This window comes from Rhopilema esculentum, chromosome 17 (genome assembly GCF_057945365.1).
Source record: "Rhopilema esculentum isolate cy_ngs chromosome 17, ASM5794536v1, whole genome shotgun sequence".
NCBI lineage: Eukaryota > Metazoa > Cnidaria > Scyphozoa > Rhizostomeae > Rhizostomatidae > Rhopilema > Rhopilema esculentum.
The window spans coordinates 55,340-82,015 of NC_142831.1; the positions used below are offsets into that span (position 1 = coordinate 55,340).

The 26,676-nt window shown below is 36.3% G+C and overlaps 3 protein-coding genes across 8 annotated transcripts; 2 read left to right on the plus strand and 1 right to left on the minus strand.

The window, feature by feature from the left end:
- The first annotated feature begins 1,141 nt into the window (after positions 1 to 1,141).
- On the plus strand, positions 1,142 to 20,696 carry LOC135690667 (uncharacterized). Of its 6 annotated transcripts, none has more exons than XM_065208481.2 (4): positions 1,142 to 1,792; positions 6,048 to 6,131; positions 7,495 to 7,587; positions 17,286 to 20,696. In XM_065208481.2, exons 1-4 carry the CDS (start codon positions 1,778 to 1,780, stop codon positions 17,349 to 17,351), a joined length of 258 nt encoding a protein of 85 aa, XP_065064553.1. In that variant the 5' UTR covers positions 1,142 to 1,777; the 3' UTR covers positions 17,352 to 20,696. The 6 variants fall into 6 exon arrangements, with proteins under 6 accessions (XP_065064553.1, XP_065064475.1, XP_088969494.1 ...); XM_065208403.2 differs by lacking the exon at positions 17,286 to 20,696 and adding an exon at positions 8,544 to 10,701 and having other exon boundaries at positions 1,145 to 1,792; XM_089113368.1 differs by lacking the exon at positions 17,286 to 20,696 and adding an exon at positions 10,708 to 13,114 and having other exon boundaries at positions 1,165 to 1,792.
- Positions 12,371 to 22,053, minus strand: LOC135690585 (uncharacterized). Its single transcript, XM_065208215.2, has 3 exons — positions 21,600 to 22,053; positions 16,335 to 16,520; positions 12,371 to 16,103 (listed from the first exon to the last, which is right to left on the minus strand). The coding sequence occupies exons 1-3, from the start codon at positions 21,784 to 21,786 to the stop codon at positions 13,102 to 13,104; spliced, it is 3,375 nt and encodes a 1,124-aa protein (XP_065064287.2). The 5' UTR covers positions 21,787 to 22,053; the 3' UTR covers positions 12,371 to 13,101.
- A 2,209-nt stretch (positions 22,054 to 24,262) lies between these two features.
- LOC148958117 (uncharacterized) lies at positions 24,263 to 26,062 on the plus strand. Its single transcript, XM_089113540.1, has one exon. The coding sequence runs from the start codon at positions 24,263 to 24,265 to the stop codon at positions 26,060 to 26,062; it is 1,800 nt and encodes a 599-aa protein (XP_088969666.1).
- The last annotated feature ends 614 nt before the right edge of the window (positions 26,063 to 26,676 follow it).

Sequence of the window (26,676 nt, forward strand, 5' to 3'; positions counted from 1 at the left end):
AATTTTCAGTGATACTTCTCTTTATTTAAATCCAAAATTATCCGACTTGACTAAAGTAATGTTAATAGCACTGTTTAGATTCAGCCAAACTCAAATTCGTAGGTTTGTCCTTTCTTTACTCAAACTAGACAATGGGTGGAAACTAGCTGGATGATACATCGTATATTTTTATGTTATGTATAAACTACATTTTCCATATATTTTGTCAGTTGATTGCACATTGACATGAATGGTTTAACATTATAATAATTCCTTTCTCTTATATAACACAAATAGGCTATGGGCTAATTCTGTGATTTTTCCATGTGTTTCTCCTGTAATTATTACTCTTTTCAATAGAATTCTCTGTCAAATTAAAGGTCGATGGCACTAAGAAATATGGTGCAGTTTTCAACATTTTAAACTATATGTCAAATAGTGGTCATGGTGCTGCACAATCTCAGTCAAATAGAAAAAAGTATTGATTATCTACTTTGTGAGAGAAAATATAGCTTTTATGATCTGCTAGTTTTTACTCATTGCAGGGTATTTGGAAGTTGACACAACTTTTTCATTCCATTGTAAAAAATATTAAACACAATGTTGTGAAGTAAGCAATTTGTTGCAGTAATAGTTTTACTGCTGTCTGATTTTGTTAATATACATTATGAACCATAAGGGATTTTTATTAAACTCAAAATTAGTGAATTCTGCGCTTTAATATGTCTTTAAACATAAATTTGAGAAATAGAATGGTTCTTACCCATATTGGTTTCCAAATTACTTGCTTGAGCTTGAGAATATTCTCAGTGAAAAGGGTTGCAAAATTTGGCAAATTCAGAAAAAAGAGTACATTTTAAGCAACTCAGAATCGAGAAATTAGGGTCCGGTTTCTACTTTCAGGAACACACAGGTATGCTTGTATACTGTATGCTTGTGTCAATAACAATTGTAAAATGCTTTGCTATTTACCGTAGCTAACATGAATAAAAAAATGGGGGGAAATTTTGCAAAAAGGGCGTGTCCCCGCATTTGCGAATGTTTGAAGGGCGTGGTCCCAAAAATATTTTTGGGGGCTACGCCCCAGACCCCCCGCTGTTGCAGCCCTGGGTACGCCACTGGACCAACTGACTGAGCCCGCCGGGGCCCAGTCTGCAGAGTATGGCATGTGCACACAGGAGATATTTTTGTTCAAAACCTGTTGCACACCGGGTATTTTTGGGTGTGGCAACTAATATGGGCGTGTCTGGGTGTGGTCCCATAGAAAATTCTGTGGCTTCTATTGGAATGACCCAGACAAGAAGAAGAAAGGGCGGGCAAAAGAAGAAGGCACGTGAGGCATTTTTACGATGAAATGCAAATTTAAAACTTTAACCACAACAGGGGGAAATTTAATAGCTGGTTCACACCAGCACACCAGAAATTTTTGGTGGTGCACACCGGCACACCAGGCTTTTTACTCCGGAGATCTCGTCGGAAAGTGCCATACTCTGCAGACCGGGCCGGGGCTCTTGGCGAGTCTTTGCATGGGACGGCGAGGCAAGCTGTTGTTCTTGTGCTCAGAATAAATTGTTGATGTCAGCGAACAAGAAAAGCGACTCGGTTGTGCAGACTCCACTCTTTCTCCCCTTTTCAATTTCTGACTTTGCACGCAGGCTAGTTTTTAGGATAAAGCAAACAATCGCAACAGTGGAAGTATGGGCGATGGGCGACCTGACGACCATTTTATTCCCGCCTCGTTTAGGTTTGTACTGAACATCACGACACCCTGCAGGAACCATTCTGTGACAGAACCATAATGAGTGACGTTGCGGTAAACAAATGTTTATTATATAGTAGTTATTGTATAAAATATAGTTTTATATATGTTGAATGTTGCATCGAGTAGAATTGACCGTCAAGTATTTTGTAATTAAATTTGATAAGGAATTAGGATGATATAAGGCTGCTTCAGGGCTCCTCTCAACGTAAACATCCGTTAAGATTCGTAGGGATAAAGTAGGACTGTGGTCTACTTTCTGCGAATCAAATTTTTTCGCTGCAAATTTGGTAAAGTGACACCACGCATGCTCACATTCACAAAAATATTCGTGCGAAAGAGTTTCGGTTTTCACTTTTTTTAAATTGTTTAAAAATTCCACTACATAGGCCTTTACAATGTTAATTCTATTACTCTATTCTATTACAACATACCCTACCAGAACAAAAGTATTGTAACACCTGCGAAGGCGATTAATGGCGGACCATGCAATAACTTTTGTTGTTGTCTGATTTAGCTATTGTTTAATCAGCCAATTGCACGCAAATAAAATTGCAAATTCAATGAAGCGTTAATTCGAATATTCCATTTCCATTTTTCAAAATTTTAAATCAGCAATTCAAGTAACTTTTAATTAAACTTTGTGGAGGTGCTTCTGGCTCTGATAAGTACGGGAAATTGCTTTGGAATTGATGCACAAAAATTGTTGATGAAATGCACTGGGATTCTGTTTCATTCTCAATAAACTCTCTAAGTCAGTTTTTGTTTGGACCTTAGAGAACCTTGTGGATTTCAAATCAGATCATTTTTATTGGCAACAACAAATATTCGTTTATTTTAAGGTTAGGTCTTTGTGATAGCCGAGGAAGTACATAGAGTTTGCAGATTTGCAGGTAAATTTGAGTAAAAATGGCCATTTAAGGGGGATCTATTGCTTTTTATGATAAAAACAGCCTTCCTCATTTTCCTAGCATTGATTTGATTCCACCAAAGAAACTGTTTTGCATTATTTTGACATGTTTCACTGCATTTACTCGCACTATTTATATGGGCCTAACTGTGCCCAGAAAGATTACCCAAGGTGAAATGGAAAATTTTGGGGCTAAAGAAGTCGGGAATATTGACTTAATTTGTTGTTACCTGATCTTTCGCTATTTTGCTTTCGTTTTCTGTGGAAAGTTTCAAAATCTTTAGAAGTAAAAGACCAGTTATACGAAGTTTATCACAACTACAAACTCCTTATCCTCTCGATATTTTGATTTTACCACTGCAGATACTTTTTCTTAAAACTGTAAGATTTCTTAGGTTAATATTGTAATTCTGAGTATTTCGAAATCCTCGATAAATTTCAAAGAATTTGACTACTGGTTTGGCCTGATTATTTTCTCTCTTGAGGGGAATATTTCAGCGTAAAGATACTAGTTTACAAAACTTCAATTTTTTTGGATGCTATTTTCGTTTGGGTGTTGCAATACTTTTGTCCTGGTAGTGTACAGTACAATTTAAATATAAGTTTGAAAAACATGAAGACTTATAACAACATGAAAACATATAACAAATTGTATGACTAGAGCTTCTTAAGCCTGATTTACACGAGATGAATTTTTTCGTACGAAGCGAATTTTTTGCCGCGAATCCGCAAAAAATATTTGCAGTTGTAGAAAATTTGCAGCGAATTTGCTGCGAATAATTTGCAGCGAATTTGCAGCAAATAATTTGCTGTGAAAAAGTATAAACCATTTCCACTTTTTCGCTGCCAAATTTTTGGCCTTGTAAAATAAACCAATCAGAACAGCATTTGAAGACATCTGACTTCTGTTTTGGTTCCAGATGGCCTAAATCTTTCTGCATTTTTTTTTTCCAACACTCTTGCCCATAAAACATCAAAAAAATTGGTTGGTAATTATTCATTTCCTGTTCCTCATACACAATCCATGTAAGTGGATTCATATCAGATTATTATTCAAACATTTGAATTTCAAATTGACGAAAACTGGCTTGAAAGTTTCATCGTTCTACCAATATGTCAAAATTAAAATATTAGGCAAGAATTTCTTCAAATTGCTAAAGATGTCCTGAATGTTTCTAATCCAGTATCGCTTTTTGCTGTTTTGCTCGCTTTTTTGATAAATTTGAAATTTTAAGCTTTCTGATAAGAGCACTCTTTGGACAGTCGCTATATTCTTTTGTAATATTTGCAGCGAATTCGCATAAACATTTCTGCCAGTGTAAATTGAACTTCAAATTTGAAAGAAAAATTTGCAGCTAAAAAGTTTGTGGCAAAAAATTCGCTTCGCGCGAAAAATTTGTTCCATATAAATCAGGCTTTATGAGGAACCTCCTCAACAGCTAAACTTATCAAGGAGAGAGCACCCCCATTTGCAAAAATGGTTTATTTTCCTTTGAAGCAGAGCTGCCGAGAGGTTTCAGAGGCTCTAGGACGAAACCGAAAAGCAAGGCCCTCTGCAGCTTAAAGTGCATTTCAGAACCTTTCTTACAGTCATTTTCCTGCAATCATTTTTAAATTTGTAACTATTTGAGACATGCATTTGCTATCTCTGTTTTATTCAATTCTTAAAATGGAACTTATTTTATGAGGTCCCCAATATCTGGAGGCCCCCTTCTCCTCTGTTTCGGTTGCCCTGCTTTGAGGTTTGAAATGTAAAAGCTTTAGACCTGTCAACCTAAAATTTTCAAAACTTTGAGATTTCAGATTTTTTGTAGAGAAAAACAGGGAGATTTGGCCAAACACAGGGAGATCCCTGGTATCTGTTGAATTTATAAACAACATACCTGTAAAAATAAGTCATGTTAGACAAACAGTTAATGACAATAATTATCATGGGAAGCTTCTTCCTGGTGGTTTTTAACATTTTCGTCAATTTGTGAACACTAACAAAAAACTTACTCACAAAGAAAGTCATTTAGATGAAAAGTCAATTTTGTAAAAAAAATGCTTCAGTTTGCAGTTTCCAGTACAATTTTTTAGCTTTGCAACATCTAACAGTATTAGAACTATAATTGAACAAAGACTCAAAGACTTTGTCAAAGAGTAACATTTCCATGTCAAATCATCCAAGAATTCTTAAATCTCTGACTCATGGGTTTGATTGCATTCATTTTAACATACCCTAGACATCATTACCAAATATGATGAAATCCAAAATTCCACTTTGACTTCTCAAGTCCTTCAAAAGTTATAGAATGATGTTCAAAATTCTAGGCAGTTCTCATGAAATGTGAAGAAGAGGGTGTAGCCCTGCCTCATTAATGTAAACATAGAATTGTATCTACTAAAGCTGTAACTGAATATTGGTATTCTGACTAAAGAGACAAAGAAAATATTAGCTTCATATTCTAGTATTAGTTCAAACACTTACATTCTAATATAAGTAAGCAAAATAACTAAATTTATTCAATGTAGTGGAATTTTAAATTGTACTGAACTGAACTAAATATACCTAGAATTCAACTGGCATAAGTTGAATCTCCTAGGACCATAGAAAATGTTCTAACTTATACAAAGTTGCAAAAATCCACAATGATAAGCTGTACGAGGCGGCATCTTATTTTTAGTTCTCCTTCTTTAGGTGTCATACCCACAGGTTTTAACAATCATGGTTTTCCATCTTTCTTGATCCCGCACTCTATGAACTACTTCTATGGCTGACTCAGCACCTAGTCACCTATGCAGACCATCTATGTGCTTCTCCCTATGCCTTCCCTACTTTTTTTTCCTGTCAGCTTTCCTTTTGTAGTAAAGTGCTCAAGACCAGTTTTTTTACTATGTGACCAAATCTTGCCCCCACTCTTAATTTGAAACCAGAAAGGGAATTTTCTACCTAGTAAATGATGATAAGACAGAGCAGATTTCACTTTACATAAGGCCTTTTTTAACCCAACAATATGATGACCATAAACCTATTGATTATATGGTTCATCCTTGTAGCAAGGTTTTATGTACTTTATATATTTTATGATAATATAAATAATATATTTTATGTTTCATTATCTGGTAATATAAATTATAAATAAATAGAATTAATGAACACCTTCCCCTCATCCTATAATTAAGTCCTAAACAGGGTGATGTTTCCACACATTTTTGCTCACAGTGTGCCATGTGCCTATTCTATTGTTTTGATTAGCAGCACATTTACTAAAATTTTCAGATTTTGAATGGTGTGAGAGTCAAATACTTATAGCCCCTATTACCCTAAAACATTGCATACTTAGAAAAATTTAGTTGCAAAAGTTTTTCATTTTGGTTGGTATTACAAAACAATTAGCATATTGAATTTCCTTTAAGGAGAAGGAGCCATGGAATATGTCCGTTGCTGAAAGAGTTGAGTTTGCAAAACAAATGAAAGAGATTGGAAGAAGGTATTTCTTGGTATGTTACTGTACAAAGTATTTTGCCATTTTAACTTCAAAAAACAGGATATCAAGTTTTTTTTTGTAGACTGAAAAAAACTAAATACAGAGGCCCTAAAACAAAATCTACTCTGTTGTCCTCATCACAAATTGCTGAGATTTATCATTCGATCTCTTGCATCATGTTTTAACAAATCAAATGCTGAATAAACCAATGGCCTGACAACAATACCCATTCTCCTTAATTGCTTCAGCTTTTGTTTTTTGTGACTACCTTTTACTCAAAAGAAATCACTTCTGTTGACTAAAAACTAAAACATGCTTTTTCTGCCTGTCTGGATGAAAATTGAGCACCCATGATATCAGAAAATGATTGACTAGCTGCTTTCCAATCATGAATGCTCAAACTCATTCATTTATTGGTCATATTTGACACAAAGGCCTTCTTTCCAAACTCTCCTAATGTTTGGTCTTTATCAAAACCTTATAAATTGGATTAGCGATTTTCTCTCAGACAAGTTCATAGCCTTCAGAGTTGATGGCTACCTCTCCAGTCCAAACTCAATTAATGCTGGTGTTTGAAAAGGTTGTCGCTTAACTTCTGTTTTATTCATCCTTTCATAAATTATCTACTAACCTCCACCACTTCAAGTATTTATTCTTTTGCTGACGACACTTAAGTGAGCTCTACATTTTTCTTGAATTGTCCACATAATTCTGCTACCAACACCCTCCTTCGAAAAAGTATTTCAGCCTTGCCATGCAAAAATCGACAAGTGGAGTAAAGAGAATCTTGTTAAGTTTAATCAAACTAAAGTAATGTAGGTTTTTTCATTTCACCCAAACACAACCCCAACTTTTCCCCCATCGTTATGGAATTGTAACCACCCCTGAGACATGCACGCAATAGCAGACACTTTTCCATTGTTCCCCCTTTCCAAGGCTCTTCGCCAAATGCACGAACTAAATCCCACAACTTTTGTTTCCTGCCTAGATCTTGTAAATTTTGAAATGCTCTACCTCTTTCCTGCTTCTCAGACTTTATTTGTACATTTAATTGTTTAGTCAAAGTCTGCCCACATCAATCAGTTTATTTCTGTGTTTTGTTAAAAGTAACTAGCTTCTTCATTTATCTTTTGGTGAGCAGCTTGCATCTTGAAATGGCCTCTTGAACGTTGTTATGGTTTCTCACTTTAATCGCTTTTCTTTTGTTATATTGATACAGCAGTTTCCCTTTTATTAATCTCTAGAGAAAAAGTTATGTGTGAATATTGTATCCCACAAAATGTTTGATTACCCCCACATACATTTTAGAAATGATGTTAGGTTTTTTTCGCAAACTCATTATCGTTTTGATGCATTGTGTACTTGGTTTCTCTTAGGATGGTCTTGTTGAAGACGCAATGGAAAGTTACAGAAGTGGTCTAAAAAGATTAATACCAGCATATGATCTTCCTCATGACCTGCTGTCGGAAGTAAATTCTTTGAAGCTTTCATTTTACCTCAACATAGCAGCTTGCCAGATAAAATTAGGACTTCCTCAACATGTTGTCAAGAACTGCTCAAAAGCGTTGTGTATTGATAATAGAAACATTAAAGCATTTTATAGAAGATCAGTTGCCTGGACTGAGATCAATGAATTTGAAAAAGCTCGAGAAGATATCAAGGCAGGCCTGTTAATTGATGAAAAGAATAAAACATTTAAGGTTCAACTAGCTAAAATTGACTTAAAATGTAAAGAGCAGAATATGAAGTATAATGGAATGTTAAAAAAATGTTTGAGTGGATAGCACCGCACATGTTCTAAGGAATCCAATCCAATCATTCGGCCTCAAAAAACAGAGTCAAGTGCGGTGTTTGAACCAGGCACAAAGCTAAGAGAGGGGACACGGGGAGCATTGCCCGTCCACCTAAAATTTTATGCCCCTCTCTGCCCCAAATCATCCTTATGTCTAAAACCTTAGGAAAAGGCGTCTTCCTACTGACTTGAAAAAGACAGTCGGTTTCAGCAAAGATTTTGCATTGTGATGAAAACCAATGGCGACTGACTCGAGCCAACTACTCATATCCTTCAGCCTGCCTTGAATGCTTTTTTGTTCACTGAGCAAAGTAGATACTCAGAACAAAGACGCCAAGCTGCAAAATGAGATTGGAACTTCATTCACTTTGTGCGACAAACTTTGATATCACTTTTCAAATATTTATTATCCATTTTTGTTTGAATTCCAAACCTTGAAAACTGTTTGAAAGTAGACAAAATGGGAAGGCTCTGTTGCACATATCATCATGGCTTAGCTCCCTTTTACGATAAGTTGTTTTATTTATTTTTTGAAATATGCATTAGAAAACAAAATTATATTCAAATACTTGCGTTTCCAATCGCTAGTGACAGAAGATTACAAAGACTCTAAAAAGATTCCTTACATTGCAGAAGTTCTTTATCAGGTGCAAGCTAATAACTCTGTATCAAATTCTGTATCAAGTTCTTGAATGTTCTTCAATACCGTTACTGAAGTTCTTGTCTCTAAATAACAAGCAACGAGGTCAAGTGGCTTACAGGCCGATTGGATTACAGCCGATTGTTGAGGTTCTCCTAGTTTTGGTAATGAAGCAAACACCGACTGCTGCACCATGTTGGTGTGCTGAATAAATTCAACTCTGTGTAATTCCAATTCTCCTGGGGATAATCAAAATATTACATTTATCATCAGGCAACTGTAACTTTACGAAAGACCGGTAAACAGTAATTTTCATTAGTTTGATAATCGTTATTATTTATAAACTCTTAAATTTTCAAAGAGTAATACCAACATTGAGATTACATTGCTTTTATCACTATAGGGCTTGCTTCATGCTGACGACTCAAAAAGCTAACGTCCATTCTCAGTTTAAACATAAATTGCATGCTCTAATCAGAATTAGCCAAACCTAACGAGAACTTAATTTTGGTGTTGCGATTGCTACACCTTTTCTGAAGTAGCATTTGAACTTTTAATCGCCCAAATGAGCACAGCTTCAGACATTCCATGGACAGTTATATCCTGCCTGCCTTGATTGTAATGTTGATAATCCTGCCTGAAAAATCATTTATCCTGCAATCTCCAATTTCCATTGCAGCAAAAAAGTTCCTCTTTGCGGCTTATCGGATTTTCATATAAGCCACAACTCGATTGGACACGTAAACCTTATGTCATTTAGTTTTGTTTACCGATGCAGATTTGACCCTATTTGCTAATAGGATTATTCGAGAAGGAAAACTTGATTTTATCAAGATAACGTAGAGTTTGCCGTTTGGAATTGGTGTCGCTTGGTCCTTGTTTTACTTTTTGGATTTCCATCCATGACGTTTTCAGTCATCTTTCGAAAGTTAAAATAGCAGCAGCCTCTAAAACCGTTATTTTGTATGGTGCAAATTTATTGTAGATAATTCCTTTCTAGATAATTCGAGGATCTTCGATAAGCGACCAATTTATTGTATTACAGTAACGTTTTTCAAATTTTCACATTTTTTTAACCTTCTATATTGGCTACACATGTAGCTATCCATTACATCTTGCAATCAATTTCAGAAAAATGGAAAGTATTTGATAGCTTTTGATTGCTCTCATCCTTGTATCAAGTAAGGGGTCCGGAAAACAGGCTACTTCTCCTAGAGAGAGAGGGTCAGGAACAAAGCAATACGACGACGAGAATCCAACGTGATGAGATAAAATTTTAAATAAATAAAATTTAGCAAGTACTTATATATTTATTTCGGCCGGGCATATAGGGCTTCATCAGAGAAAATGGAACGAACGAGGAGTGAGATGTGCGATGATGATACCGGATTAATTGATATGGAATTGTATGAATGCAGCACAGCGGAGAAAAAATGGGATTTTAATGAAAGTGAGGAAGGAAGGAGTGGTGGGTGATGTGACGGAATGTGGATGGTGCTGTCGAGGTTGGTGATAATGGGAGATACTTATCCTACAGGGGAGGAGATATGCAGCAGTATTGTGCAAATTGTGATACAAGCACCAAAATTTCAAAATACACTAAATTTCATACGCTGAAAAAGATGTTATCATATCTTGCCCCTTAGGTCTATTTTTAGACTAAGGTACTCTGATACAGACCCTAATCGTACCATTGGCCATAAACGGAGAAAGTCAGATCATAGAAAGGTGAAATTCACAATATAACGACAGTTTGACACGCTGAACAACATGTGATATAGATCAAAATCATGCCTTGCTCCAAAGGTCCATTTTTAGATCCTCAATTAGGGGACTGTACCATCTTTTTTAGCGTGTCAAACTTACTATTTTCTGAAATTTTGGTGCTTGTATCATAATTTGCACAAGCCTGTTGTATTTCTGCATTTATCTTCTGCACTACTAGGCTTGCACAAGAACTATAGTACACTTTAACTTATACTGGGTACCAGAGCCTTTAACTTTGCTGACTTTCTCTTTCTCGTTGGAAGGATATATCCCTGGACACTCTGCAACCCATAACCACGGGGTTTACCTAGAAGACATTTTTCGAACGACAGTCAAAAACCTAAGATACAGTAATGAGAATGATACCAATATGTTTATTTTTTCTATCAGGTCAAGCAGTTAACCTGAGGGCGCGATATGATATCATATGTAACGAATGATGAAACGAGTCACGTGGTACAAAACTTGTCAGTTCCTGTTAAAAAGTTGTATGATCCTGAGTGTTTTTGGAATGATCAGTCTATGAGTATCCAAACGAAGTGAAGTCTGTTATCTTGTCTCTCTTCTTGTCGAACCTAAACGCTACCGTTTCACAATGCAGCTGAGCTAGGCAGGCAATTTTGATAAAAGTAAGTTTGACTTAAGAAACTCTCCGTGATTTTGTTTGTTTGCAATGCCATGTTTTATAAAACTGCGATTGGAAAAGCTTTGTAGTGTTTACTTGGTGATACTTCTTTCATTAAATTTTTATCTTACAACGAAAATAAATCAAGAAAATTCCCAAATTTGTTTACTTGATTACGGGCTATAGTACGAGTTTCGAACTTTGATCCTACCACCAACTTTCTACCTCCTAACACCCCTTTTACCCCCTCTTTATTATACCTTACGATTTGATCTGATTACGAAACTGAAACAAAAGTAGTTTAGCACACTTTTTTATTTTAAACCCTTAACTTAAAATTGGCAAGGCTCCTTTGAGATTTAAATCTGCATATTCCTTGTTCAGAGTCAATCCTCATACTTGGCGTTCCTTAGATTTTTCACAAAATTCATTGTCTAACTTGCTCTCTGAACTTGTGTAATTCATTAGATTCCCCCTGCCGTCTAAATTTTACTTTTAACTACATCATTGTCGGCTAGAAATATAGTTAATTACGGCAGCAAAGATGTTCAAACGAACTTACAAGCACACGTGTTAGGCAAGAGAGATTTACAGAGTTGACCAGATTAGCAATTGCATTAATCAAAAAGCATTCTTGACAGCAAGGCAATATACATATACTGTAGAATTAAAAACGAGAAAAACTATTTTCGCCGATATCGTCTTCAGAAATTATTTATTATTCGTGAAAAATAAATATTTCTTTAACAAGATATTAGAAAAACGTCGTCAAGTTGGGTAGGTATAACCTTGAATCTTTCACTAGTTACATATCTTTGGAGATATGAAAACTTGGTGGGTGTAACCTTGAATCTTTGACTGTGTTTGCTATTGAAAAAGTACAGCTATCTATACCAGCGTAAATATGACCAAAGGTTGATAGACAAGACTGGGCTGTATAAGCCGATTTTGCCAAAACGTTCTAGTTTCTCTGCTCTATGCATCACCACAAAGTCTTCCTTAACTTGTTTTACAAAGCAGGTGGACATTTTTGCCACACAACAAAACCTCTACCATTAAGGGAGAATTTTTACAGCACAAAACACGTAGATAATTTGATACAATCTGGCAGTTTCCGTTCAAGACTCATGGTATTAAGAATGCTGCTTGTAAAAACAAGAGAAGCTGGAATATCAATAACCCTTGTCATATTGGCTTGCTACTGAACCAATATGCAGATACATGGAATCGCGGATCTTCGACCAAAGCCGGATTAAGGTGAGTGCTTTTGGTGCTGCAGCACTAGGCCCATTCCTGAAATTAGCCTAGATGAAAACAAATGAGACTTTTCTGAAGCCAAATAGGCCAAGTAACAGGCCATTTTTGTACTGCGGCATCAGGCTTATTTTGAGCTTAATCAGGCAGAGTCTTTAAGAGATAACCTGAATATTGATACTAACAAATAAATATGAAATATATAATGTTATGAGGCAATAAGAAACTAATAATTCATTTTATAAAAATACCAGAATCTGTGCTATTTTTAACCAATTTTGTTATCTTTCCAACATATCTAAAAGCCACAAAGAGTGAAGCACAAAATAATATCATATCCAAATATTATCCTGAAAAAAGGAAAATGATATACATCATCGGTATTATTGCGGCAGTATTCTGTCGAAAGCAATATTTTGAAACTCGGCAGTATTCTTACTGTACCAAAAAACATAAATTTAAAATAGTTTGTAACGTAGATCTTTTTTACGGTGGACTTGATATTCTTCTTGGTTTATTTAGTAAAGAGTCGATTGTCCAAGACCCATCATTAGCAAGTGAAAAACGGGATCACTCTTCGGTCAGTTCATTAAATGTAAATGCTATTCCTGAAAGTTTTGAGATGACCATTCTGAAAATTCTAATTAAAAACTTGCTGTGTAACAAAAGGACGGGGAAATAATAGCATGAGACATTATGCTATTTTCTCTGTTAAGATGGTTTTTATCCAAAAACAATGAAAAATTAAGCGAATTAGAGCCCAGCCTTCTACCCAAATGTGTCTTTTTCAAAACATTTATAGAAAAGCGTATATTGTTAGTAATTTATATATCTATATTTACAAGCAAGCCCCGTAGTTAACTGTCCTATTGTTCGACAAGTTATTTTTGTTGAAGCAACTTAAATCAATTCTTGTGGCTTTCCCGGTGCTTGATAAAGTTTCCAAAAGTAGAAAAACTCTCAGCACAAACACTACAGTCATACGATTTACTCTCCTTTTTTGATTTTGAATATGTTCCACTAGGCTGCACCTCTAGTGCACTTTCATCGGTACACATCCGGGCTTTAAAAACCTCTTCCACAGCCACAGGGACCTGGCTTTGAATATTTGCTTCCAATGGGTGGGAAAAAAATCTCCAATCGGCACAGGGGCTTATCCTGGCATTAAAATCATTTGGGCTTAGCATAAAACTGCCTGGAGGTAACATAGCAGGTTTAGGAGCAACTGCCCCTGAATGCGGCTCTCCAACCTTTGAGTAAGTTTCCCCAGCTGGTACAAAGTACGGTACAAGAAGAACTGTGCCTTGTGTGTACATATTCAATTTGGCACAGTCTGGTGATATGACTGTAACGGGATGGGATGCTTTGTCTTCAGCTCTTGAATGGGCGGCCTGCAGCGGATCCAAGTAAAACCCTGGTGCATCATTAGCCTCAACAGGGTCAACGTTTGAAACGCCTATCTGGTTCTTCAAAATATTGTTGCTTTTTACCATATCAGTTCTCTGTGAAAAGGCAGGATTACAACTACGAACATCAGCAATGACGATATGGTCTAACGATGAATTGCTACTACCCTCATAATGATTAGCACTTGTTTCAGCAATATTTACTGGGCCTTCAAAAAGCTGATCATTACACATGCCGATGTTATCATTGAGATCTACCTGGTCTGGTCTGTTAGCTGGATCAAAAACAGTGTATTCACTTTTTCTGGCATACGATGGGTATGTATTGCCATTTACTCGGCCATTGAAACTCGATTCATTCACAACACAATGCGCATTAGGTTTACCAACATTGCCGATAGGAGGCTCGCTGCCTTCATTATTCAGAATACACCTCATAGAATGGTATCGTAGCTTGTGCAATGCAGTGAATGACCTACCACAGTTACTACATGCATGTAAATGTGCTTCTGTATGTATTTTTTCATGCTTTGAGAGCTGCTTCTGATGCGGAAAGCATCGTTTACAAAAACGACAACTGTATTTTCTACTTAAAATTCTTTTTCCATTTTTGCTTGGCTTTATTTCTGAAACTGCTTTGTCCTTCATGACCAATGGAGATCGCGGCAAAGATACACAATCAGTGTCCTCAGGGTTGAAAAGAACTTTCTGAGTAGAAGTCTCCGTGCTTTGCTCCTCACGACATATACTTCCCAAAAAAACATTTCTATGATCCAAAGCCAGAAGCTGGCTATCTTCCATATTCTCTTCTTGGCTCTTTTTCTTTTCTAGGGTGATCTTAGTAAGACTTAGTTTGCGTGTGTCATTTTCACTTTTACCTTTTGTCTTGACAAAGTCACTAACATCCCTGACAAACTCTGGCAAAACTACTTCCATATTGCTTTGTGTTTCAGTCTCCTCAATTAAAGAGCGGTTGGCAGAGTCTTCAGTCACGCAAATATGCTCGTTGTAATTAAATAGTCTTGGAAATGACTTTCCACATGTTCTACAATGATATATACAACTGCCACTTCGTTTAGCACCTCCTTTTCGGCTCTTCACTGTCTGGTCTCCAGCTAGAATATCCTGATTATTGGCACCAAGGGAATTCCCTCCTACTGCAGCAGTTTTATCATGGGAACGTAGGTGCTGCTTCAAGATTCCTTTTGATCTACACATTTTCCCGCAAATTAAGCATTTTAGAAACAGGTTATACTTTCCTTTAACAACACTGTATTTCGGCACAACCTGGAAATTTGGTCCGGAATGAACGGTTTTGTAATGGTGATCAAGCTCCCATTCGGTTTTCAAGAGAACCCCACAATCTAAACAATGGCATGGGTCTTCGTGACTTCCTTTTGGTTTCAGTTTTTTTGTACCAAATCTTTTCTTTTTGAAACCTTTTCTCCTAAAAAACTTAGGAGTTTCCCCCTTCGTTTCAGATAGCGCAGAGCTTTTGTTAGCATCTTCCTCTTCATTTGCCTTTGCTTGCTCAGAAGCAGAAGCAGAGAGATTTTGACCAAGGTTGGTGGCTTTTTTATATCTGTTACTATAACCCTCTTCCTTTTTAGTATATAAAGATTTAGAGACTTCGATATTGTGCTCACTTTTCATGTGTGCTGCAACTTTATCTAGAGAATTGGTTTGTTTCTTACAAATCAAACACTGATATGAGAATCTTGAAGCTCCATTTGTCCAATTGTATCCAACTTTGAATCTCTTGAAACCTTTGATCATATAGTTAAATTTGTGCAGCGCATGCCGCGAGTGTTTCTCTTTTAGGTGCTTTCTCATTTTCAAAGCAGTTGGAAATGAGATCAAGCAGGCCTCGCAATGAAATAATTCTCCATTATCAGTTATGTCTGGTGGGAAACACGGAGATGATTCTGGTTCATTTCTTACAGCTTCATAATCAGTTTTAATCTCATTTTTGGATAAATTGACCACTTCTTGTGCTCTCTTCTCTTTATTTCTATGCATGACCGTTACGTGTCTTTTTAATTCAGTTTCTCCGGCAAGCACTTTTCCACATTCTTCACACTTTGAAGGACCTAACTGCTTTTTTGCGTGGTCTTTCTTTAAATGAAGTCTGATACTGCGAATTGTGAAACACAAAGTCTCACAAATTTTACACTTGTACATCAGAACATTTCTGTTATTTGTTTTTTTCGTTACAACTACACTTTCAAAGTTGACCCAAGATGCTTTGTTGACACGGGAGTCATTTACCGTTATTGAAGAACTTGGTGACTTGCAATTAACATCTTTTTTGTCCGCATGTTCTGATTGCATGTGCACATCAAGAGAATTCATGTTTTTGAATTTCTTTGAGCAGACCGTACATGAAGTGCTACCACTGTCGTGCATATTTGTATGCTCCGTTTCGAAGTGCTTTTGCAGCCCATTTTCAGTTCGGCATCGTTTCTTACATATACTACACTTCAGTTCCGTTGTGTATGTTCCTGAAATCAAAAGCGATAAACAGTACAAATTTCAGTCAAAACATGGCTATGAATATTCCTTAGAAGAGCTACGAACATTTGGAAATAGAATAATTTTTATCAGACTATAATGCCCATGTTTACATAATTCATTAACAAACATAGACTTTTACAGACCAACATAAAACGTTTTGGATGAGAATGGAGGAATACGTGAAGATACTAATGAAAAACTCAAATACTTTGAACTACCTCGTTGTTCAAATCCACTTGTTCTCTTGGCATGAAGAAGATCATGCTGCATTTTATTTCTCATTGAGCTGAAATTTACGCCACATTTGGTACATCGAAACGGTTTCTCAACAAGAAGAACTGATGAAGCATTGCGGCTTTTTGCTTTTTTGGGTATGATTGGTGGCTCAACGGCTTCACCGTTATCTGCAATGACAAAAAACAGAATATATGACTGACAATACTCATTCGCAGAAAAGTAATACAGCTAGTTCATGATTCTCAGTAACAGTTGACATAAACTTGACTTTAGGCTTAAATGACTAGGCCAACAAAATGAGAATTTATTTTCTTCAGCTGAATTTCTTGATTATATGAAAACAAACCGTTGAGGTCATATTCTTTAAGAAACAAAACTGGGGAAATCTTGAACGCATCCACACGAAAAACTTGTATGAAAAACTACATATCTTCGATGTTTGAGCAGATGTTGTAAACAATATTCCACTTATACATTGAAACGGATAACTTTTGGATCATTTTGTCCGAAACTTTGATTTTCTTATGTCTGCTACTACAAGCAGGCGCAGAAGCAAAGAAAAGTAACCCTATATGGAATATTCAAAATATGGATGAAACTAAAGCTCAGTCTTGCAAATGCCTGTAGGTTCCTTTTAACATAGCATTGCCCAAAATCTATCCATATCTTTCTCAAATTTATGAAAACGACCCTTGGTTTTACTTATTGATATAAATATACCTGCAAAGTGAATTGGATACAGCCTAATGATACAAAGCTACAAATATAATTTGGATTTACAGTTTTACTTCTGTCATTATTTCTAGCCGACTTAGCAACTCCTTACACATTGGGTAACAGTCGACTTTCTGTGCCGAATATTCTGCTACTCTTTGCAAAAACTTAAAATTAATATCTATGAAAAGTATTCTGAAATTTCCTTTTTCTTTCAGCAATTACCAACATATTCAGTTCAGAGAAAAATCCGAGAATATTCGAGAAAGATATATGAAAATTAGGAAAAGCATGTGCATGGTTATACCATGACTATGACAGGCAGCGGATAACTTTTTATGTTTGCGCTAGTGAATACCATATGTTAAATTGAGTCCACAAAACATTACCTTTTCACAGCTGTCACAAGGGGAAAAACGATGCAGCAGTTTTGAGGAGGGCCAATTCATAGCATGATAAGAGTATACAACATGAGCGAAAAGTACTGTTATAAAGAACAGAGCATAGAATCTGGATGGAATAATTGGATCTCAACAGCACGATCTCTATCATCATTTTACAACATAAATCCGTACGATGATTCTAATGTTATCAAATCGAATGTTTATATTTGTTTTAGGTCTCAAATAATGAATCATTTGAATCTGCCCATTGCAAAAGACAGGAAATCGTTTGTTTTGTTCAAGACAACTTTTCAATTTGAACCTTACCTTGACGTAGTAGCTAAGTTCCTTGAAAGGAGCATTACGAAGCTGAGACTCAGTGCTCACAGTTTGGCAATAGAAACCAGAAGGTATCGGACACAAAAAACCTTAGAGAAAAGCTATATTATGAATTCTGTAAATCTAGTGGCACTCTTGTTCTGGAAAATGAGATCCATTTCCTAATTTCATATCCCCAGTTCACAAATATGCGCAAGATAATGAGTGTCTGCTACAATTACCCAAAATCTACTCGCAATTACCTAAAAAATGTTTCCGTCAACAAGATGATAAAATCTATTCATCTGGTTTATGAGTCAGGAAGATAATGAGTGTCTGCTACAATCAGATAAATTTTTCAATAGAGTTTATAATCTCCATGAAAAAGGTTAAAAAATAAGAAAGCTACGTTGAAGCAAATAATGTTTTCCCATGTATCTTGATGCATATATTCGATAGTTAATATTACGATTATTTGTTGATTCATAAACGATTAACAAAGTATTTAGCTTTTTGTTACGTTGATTGCATTGTGTATTAAGAAGCATGTAACTTTATAACTATGTATCTCTGTATTTGTAATTAATTTAGTAATATTTGGTCTAAGTTAGTCGAAATATGTATGTTTTGCTGTTAAAAGTGTATTAGCCTTGTATTAATTGTGGAGTGACGAGCCTACATGCCTAAAAATAATTAATTTTACTTAAACCCCATTTTTAAGAAATATTGCTTCACAATATACCAGGAAAATTTTGCTGAAACAACTAAGGAAAATTTTTATTTGGAGGAAGGTTGAGGTGTTTTCTAATCTATGGTTAAAAATTATTATATATACACAAGAAAATTGCTGTTTGGCTCAAAGCTGAAGTTCTTTTTACTCTCTGAAGTAACATCTTAATTGAGATTCCATTAGCAATAATGACATTAAAAAGAATCCATGAATAGCTTGAAATCAATCAGATATGTCAAAACTATAAGCAAGATATGACCAACGCAAGATCTGTAGCATGCTAACAGATTACAGTATTGAGTTATAGACAAAGACCACAGTATAGTGATTAGATGGGGAATGTAGTGATAAGATGAAGTTGTGCGTGTGGTATGTCGAAAATGAACATAATTGGATACAACAAAATAACGACTTTGTACAGGAAATTGATATTTGGTACGACGTTTTCGGCATAACTCTTGAGCACAACCTGATGAAACGTTGTACCAAATATTCATTTCTTGTACAAAGTGGTTATTCTGTTGTATCAAAAGAATTCAGCAGGCTCTTCTTGGTTGAAAATTATGTCATGAAATTGAAAAAACAAGCTTCTATGAAGGGAAGCTCTTGATCACGTCTCTCAAATTTTTAAGCTTATAAGGTCCTGTTCTACAAGAGAGGGCGACAACACTGTTATTGTTTAAGCAAAATAATTTTCGTAAAAGTATAAATGTTGAAAGACACTGGATGACCTAGCAAATTTATGAATTAAAAAAATCATGTCTGTTTTAATTTAGATCCATAGATGTCATGGATTGTGAGTCAGGGTCTCTTTTGAGGATTTTTATAGATTACAGGAAAGTTTCAAAGAGGGCTCTACTTTAGGCAACAAGAAATATTTCGTTACTCATCAGAATAATTTATTAATTATCGTTTATTATCATAAGCATATACCTTTTTTCAAAGTATAATTTTGAACAAAACTGTCTTCATAGCAGAGTCAAGTAGATGGATGGCCAAATGGGTATATATATGTTCCTTTTTCATTTAAAAATTGAGTTGTGTGAACTAATGGCAATCTGTTCTACTTTTTGTGGTACCAGAAGGTCCTGTGCATTGTTCATCCCTGATATTAAACAATACAATGTTCCTCATGTTCATTCCTGATATTAAAGGATGCTGCCTATTTATGAATCTCTCCCAAAGGCATTCCAGGAGCACTTGAAAATGAGCTTTGGTATTGTTATTCAGCAAAGTGAATTTCTTTTGTTTCTTTTATGTCAATGTCAGGATAAAAGAATTAGGAACAGCCTTTGTTGGTATGTCAGCTCTTGAGATATTTCTATAGGTGGATTTTTTTACGGTAAATCAAATTTTTTGTTGGAAATTGTCTTTCGACTAAAATACTGGACGAGGGGCATGACTTTGCTAAAGCATTTGTCACTTTGCCACATCAAAGACTGTTTTGAAACCTAGTCACTATGGCATAGGGGAATGTGTTTGGATACAGAATTTCCTATTTGATAAACATCAAAGAGCAATAGGTAATGGATCTTGCTCTTGTTGTCAGCAGTCCTGAGTGGAATTCCAGAAGGGAGTGTATAGGGCCCTCTTATTTTCATATGTTATGTGAATGATATGCCAGATGTGATAAAAAATGGGATATGTATCTTTGCGGATGACACAAAGGTGTTCTCAAGTATAGTCAATGACTTTTATCATCAGGGACTGCACAATGGTCTTAATAATTGTCAAGCATGATCAGAAGTGTGGCAATGCAAGGTAATGCATTTAGGAGGAAGGAATACAGAAGCTGTTTGGTCACCATTCTATAATAAGGATATGACAGTTAAGTAAATTCATGAATGAAACCCATCTGTGTTTGCTTCATTGAAAATAATATTGGATATCTGGAGGATTTTGTTGAAAGACTGAAAGGTTGACACAAATGTCATGCAAGCAAAGAACAACATTAATTCACTGTGCTGATGTTTTGTCTAAGTTCAAACTATCAGTTGGTTTCAGGAAACTTGATTGGTAAACACTTAAGGTACATTTTCTAATTTAAAAAGTGCCGAACAATTCCAATGTTTCAAAAGTTCAAATGTTTTAGCTTAGCATCAACGCTGGGCATTTGCCAATAATCATTTGTTATGAAACAAGGTGCATGTCTTTGAAACATTTCTATCTTTTTTAATGTTTCTTAACTGGGTGACCAAACTTGGCAAGAGGATTTTAGATGGGGAAGGGATGTCAAAGAAAGTTCCTCTTGGACATGACCTGAGCAGTTTGAAAATTTCTTTTATGAGCCACAATGTTAAATTTACTCTACCTACCATATTATCAACTATCTTCTTCCATAGAATTTTGGAGTTAATATACATTCCAAGTTATATGTTACCGATTCTTCTATGAGCATTTCATTGATGTGATAGTCAAAAGAAATATCACTTCAATCAATCACTGTATTCACTATGATTTATTTATTGCCAATTTATACTTTCTTCAAATTAGAGATTCATTGACTTCAAGATTAGTCTGCCAGTACATCATCCAGATAGCCCTGATATTCTCCTATCATCGATTTTGCATCACACCATCTACAGACCTTTCCAAAAATGGAGTTTAGATTTGAAATCTTTATCTTGAAATTAGTTTATACTGAAAACTTTATGTTGTTTGGACTGTTTAGTCACAAGTTACTTTGTTTTGAATACTTCAATATTTATTTAGCATCGACTGGAATTTGCTGCTGTAGTGTAGTAAAAAAAATTCACTACAGCAACAAATTAAATTTGAATTGAAATGTATCTTAGGCCAAATCTTGAAAATGGGGTAATTTACTGTCTGACAGTCCTAACAACATGAAATTTTCAGCACAGACTAATTTCAACATGAAGATTCCAATTCTATGATCCATTTTTGACAAATGTAAAGACAAAGAATTGACCAGAACAGAGAAATGCAACCGTGAGCATTAATTCTATATTTGGATGGGGAACTGATTAGTTATTTATTTATTTAACATATCTCTAACATCGTAATTAATTTCAATTTTTACGTATATTCAATTGAATTTTTTGATTTTGAAAAATATCGGAGTTTCAGTTTGGATTGCTTACCGTCGATGGCTTCTTGCGAACTGCGTTCGTGAAGGCAAGTTGTTTCGGTGGGTGTCTTCTTAAAGTTTCCAAAAAGTGAATGAAATCGCATATGAAGTGACAGCTTTTCTTGGTTTTTGAACTTCTTTTTACAAACATCACAAACAGGCTCTTTAGCGCTCTCGTCGAGGGACGATTCTTGCTCCATTGCCGCCTCTAACTTGCTATGCAAATTAGTCTGGGCCTAGATTTCAATATGCTGAAATCAAACTTGGAAAGCAACTCTTTGCAACGGCTTGAATTAACCAAACATAAATCATTACAATAACATGCTCTGTCTCTAGAAGTTATTAATGAAATATGTTGCATGAACTTAAAGATTGTTCTGAAAATGAGCTTCAAAATGAACTGCTACCATGATCATCTATCTCTTCTGTCATCGCGAATCCTGGGACGAATACTCATGCTACGCATGCGTTATTAGTTCGATTGTTCTTTAACAATCCCCGGTGAGGATTGTCACTGTTTCCCAATAAAATAGTTGGTCGGGTTGCTACTTTTTACATACTCCAAAAAGTTTTGTAGCTTAGCCATTTCATTTCCTATACACGCGCTGAAATCGAAACAAATTGGCATCGCTGTAGTCAAAAGTGTGCAATCTGGGTGATTCTTGTAATTTTCTGTTTGTCTTTTTGTTGCCAATTCTTCATTCCATGTGATAATCAATTCCTTTTGTAAAATAAAGGGTAAGATAAGATCAGAAATCAGACTCCAGTTCGCAATTACGTTCTTTTCAACAAGCTCCCTTAATAAAAAGGAGCTTCATGACTGGGGGGATAGGGAACACGTGCCCCCCCCCCCCCCCCCATATCATATATGATTCGGCAATTTGTCGGAAATTTCGAATCTGTTCGATAAAAGAATATTTATAGTTCAAAGAAAAGCAAGAAAGTTCCAGTATTACCAGTATAAGAGACTAACCAGTATAAGAATAAAGTTGTAAAGTGAAAGGTTTTTAGAAGACAGTAAAACTGATGGTTATCTATTTTACAGTCTGCCTATATAAATGCCACATATAAATCTGTACTTTTGTACAGGAAATGGCAACGTTGCCAATTGGTATTACTGAATGCGACGAGTGCACCTTTTTAAAGCTAAAATGTGTAAAAAGCAGGCTGCGATCAACAATTAGGCAAGAGAGGTTAAACAAAGCTGAGCTTGACTTATTTGACACTCGGTTATACTGAAGTAAATGGCACAAAATTGCTAAGCAGTGGCGGAAATTCAGGCTTTCATTTGGGGGGGGGGGAGGCCTATGATTTTCCGACAAGATAACATCTTGGATCATGTATGATTTCAAAGGAACTGCACTTTTTGATAAAAATAGATAATTTTTGACGGGACCCTTTAGAAATCTTTGCTGACAAGGCCATAATTAAGTAGCAAGCAGAACAATCCATTTTTGATATCAAGATCGATATATCATCTAAGACAATTGATGATACAAGAGGTCGACCAGTTACACTTTTGACAAGTCGTACGTTCATTTTTTGCATCTTATCTGGTTTTCGCCAGTGGGAAATATGTTTGAAAATAACTTTTATTCGGAAGAATCCGATGGAAGTTTCGGCTAAATTTCACGGAAATGGAATAATTCACAAGCAGTTTTGGTTTTGGTAATATATTGTTTGATTATATCTATGATTTTATCTATGACCATGACAACAAACCAAAACTCAGATTTTGGGATAGTTGGAGGGTCATGGTAGCCAACCTTCTGATAGAAGATGGTACCTGATGATGATGATGATTGTTTTTACTGGCTAACATCTTATCAGCTATGCAATGTTAAAATTTTGCAAAAAGAGAACAAAGAGGTTATAGAGGCCCCTGGGGTAAAATGGGAAAATGCAGATCACCTGCAAGCGAAACGAGCAGCAAATTTGGCAATTACGCCTCTTAGACTAGCTTAAAATTCCTTTTCAGAACGATTTCTTTGAGTAATTTTGGCACGTTAAGCGGTTTTCAATTATCCGAAGAAAGCCCAAATTTTGGGGGGACCCGAGCCCTCCGAAACCCCCAAAATTTCCGCCACTGTTGCTAAGGACGGCTAAGGTGACTTCTCATGCACTAAAAATCGCCAGTTTGTTTCTTTAGAATCTTAAGATATAAATCATCAGTCCTATTGCGAATTTTACTGTTCATCGCAGATACTGAGTAATGTTAATTATGATTATCAAATGTTCGAATACGGTGCTGGCTTTTCTCTGACTGAAATAAAATTTAAAATAAAAATAAAATAAAATAAAATTTAAAAGTTGCGGGAGAACAGTTACGGATTCTGAGAACAGTTGCGAGTTTTTCTTCGCAACTTTTTTCGTCCAACTTTTTCTTCCCACGACAAAGTATACATTATGTTCTCTTAATTACTCGTCATCAAAAAAGCATTTTCTTGTAAAATTTCGACAAGATTAATGTAATGTTTTGAATAAATTAACATATTATGACGTAACGGTACTTGGAGTTAGTTGTAGAGCACGAGGCGAGGGAGTAAACCGTGTTACATGTGAGCACATGATTAGGCCCTTTTTAACAACATAACATTTGGCGACGAGGATTAAAACAAAAAGCAGATAACGTGGAGGGAAAGCACATGCCATTTCTGTTAAGTTTCAGAATTTAAGATGGCGACGGCAGCACGATTAGATTTATTACCGCTTCCACCGTTCGACCCTGTGTCCGACCCGACGTCCATAAGCCAACGATGGCAACATTGGAAACGCCGTTTCGAAACATATTTACTTGCCGTAAATATAACTGATGATGCTCAGAAACGTGCCTTACTGTTGTACCAAGCAGGTGCCGCCACTCAAGAAATTTTCGATTCCCTCCCAGTTGAGCAAGATGAAGCTGCAGATTACAAGACAGCGTTGGCGAAACTTGACACTTACTTTGCCCCGCTGTTGCCAACACCGCAGAAAAATGTCGACTTTGAAATTTTTCAATTTCGCCAAGCCAAACAGAAGATTGGAGAAACTACTGATCAATTTGCTACACGACTTCGCAAACTTGCTACAAATTGTGAATTTACAGATTTAGATAAGGAAATTAAATCTGCGATTATACAAAACTGCTCGTCTAAGCAACTCAGAAGGCTTGCTTTGCGGGAAGAGAAGCTTACACTTGCCGTGTTGTTATCAAAAGCACGTATTCTGGAAGCCAGCGATACACAAGCTAAAGATATAGAAGAAAGTCTCATGCAGGTAGAAACCGCCCAGCTGGTTCGTAAGCCTCAGCTGAAAACCTGTTTCAACTGTGGTTTTTCATGGCCTCACCGTACTTCCCCTTGCCCCGCCAAGACTCAAAGTTGTCGCAAATGTGGGCGTGTTGGACATTTTGCTAAAGTCTGTAAAAGCCGCGCGAAACAACCGTGTGCCGTTAATGACCCGCTTACGCAAGACCATAAGAAAGGAGGTCATAAATTCGCAAATCAAAAAGGAAAAATACATCATGTACATGGAAAAGTACCTCAACATACACAAGAGCCTACTCCAGAGTCTAGCAGCGACGAAGGTTATTTGTTTACGTGCGATGATCAACGCGAAATAAAGATGCCACAAGTCCGTGTAAAAATTAATAACACCCCTGTGAAAATGATTTTGGATACAGGAGCATCGATCGATATTTTGGATGAATCAACATTTCATCAGGTCAAGGCAGCTAAGAATATCCATCTTTCTCGTTCAACGACAAAGCTTTTTGCATCTGGTTCTGAACAACAGCTTCCAGTTTTGGGAAAATTTCATGCCACGATCGAAACAAAGGACCGAATCGCGCCCGTTTGCCTACATGTGGTTCGGGGAAATTCTGGATCTTTGCTCAGTTACACAACGGCTGCTGACTCAAATTTGATTCAGATTAAGCTAAATGCAGTGAAAACAGGACAATCTACCCCTGCCACTACCGAGAATTTGGAAGCCAAATACCCGAAACTATTTGATGGAATAGGAAAGCTTAAAGACCGTGAAATCAAACTGCATATCGATAGCACTGTTCCGCCGGTGGCTCAGCCCGCTCGACGTATACCATTTCATTTGCGGAAGAAAGTGTCGGAAACTCTGCGTGATTTGGAAGACCAAGGCATTATTGAAAAAGTGGCAGAAACAAGCACCCCCTGGATATCACCCTTGGTCGTAATTCCAAAAAACGACGGAACTGTTCGCTTATGCGTGGACATGAGAATGCCTAACCGCGCGATTCAACGGGAACGCCACCCTAGCCCTACCATCGACGACCTTATACACGCGTTAAATGGTGCTACAGTTTTTTCCAAGTTAGATCTTCGCTCTGGTTACCACCAACTGGTTTTATCAGAAGAAAGCCGTCACATCACTACTTTCGCTACTCATAAAGGGTTACGAAGATATACACGTCTTAACTTTGGCATACATTTTCATTTAAATTGGCATTTGGCATACATTTAAATTACATGAAAGAAAATGGCATACATTTTCAACCCATAACACCGTTGTGGCCCCAAGCCAATTCCAAAGCTGAGAACTTTAACAAACCAATGACTAAAGCCATCAAAGCAGCACAAGTGGAGGGGAGAAATTGGAAGAAAGAGCTTTACAGATTCGTTCTAAATTACCGTGCCACTCCACATACAACAACAAAATATCCTCCAGCACAGCTACTTTTTAATCGCAAAATTCGGATAAAGTTGCCAGACACAGTGGAAAAGAGTCTATCGCCCTTGGACGAAGAAATTCGCAAAAACGACACACAGGCAAAGGCAACGATGAAGCAAAATGCGGACCGGAAAAGAGGAGCTAAGGAACGTAAAATGAGTATTGGCAATCTGGTACTAATTCGACAAAGAAAAAGAAACAAGTTAACATCCAAATTCGATCCGAAGCCTTTTCGTATAGTACGAATAAAAGGAACGATGATCACAGCTTGTAGAAATGGACATTACGTAACAAGGAACATTTCATTTTTTAAGCCAATTCAGGAAAGAAAGGATTTGGAATTTTATAATGATGCGGATGATGAAGAATCATTAGAACTACCTGCGACCGGAGAAGGACAGCAAGAA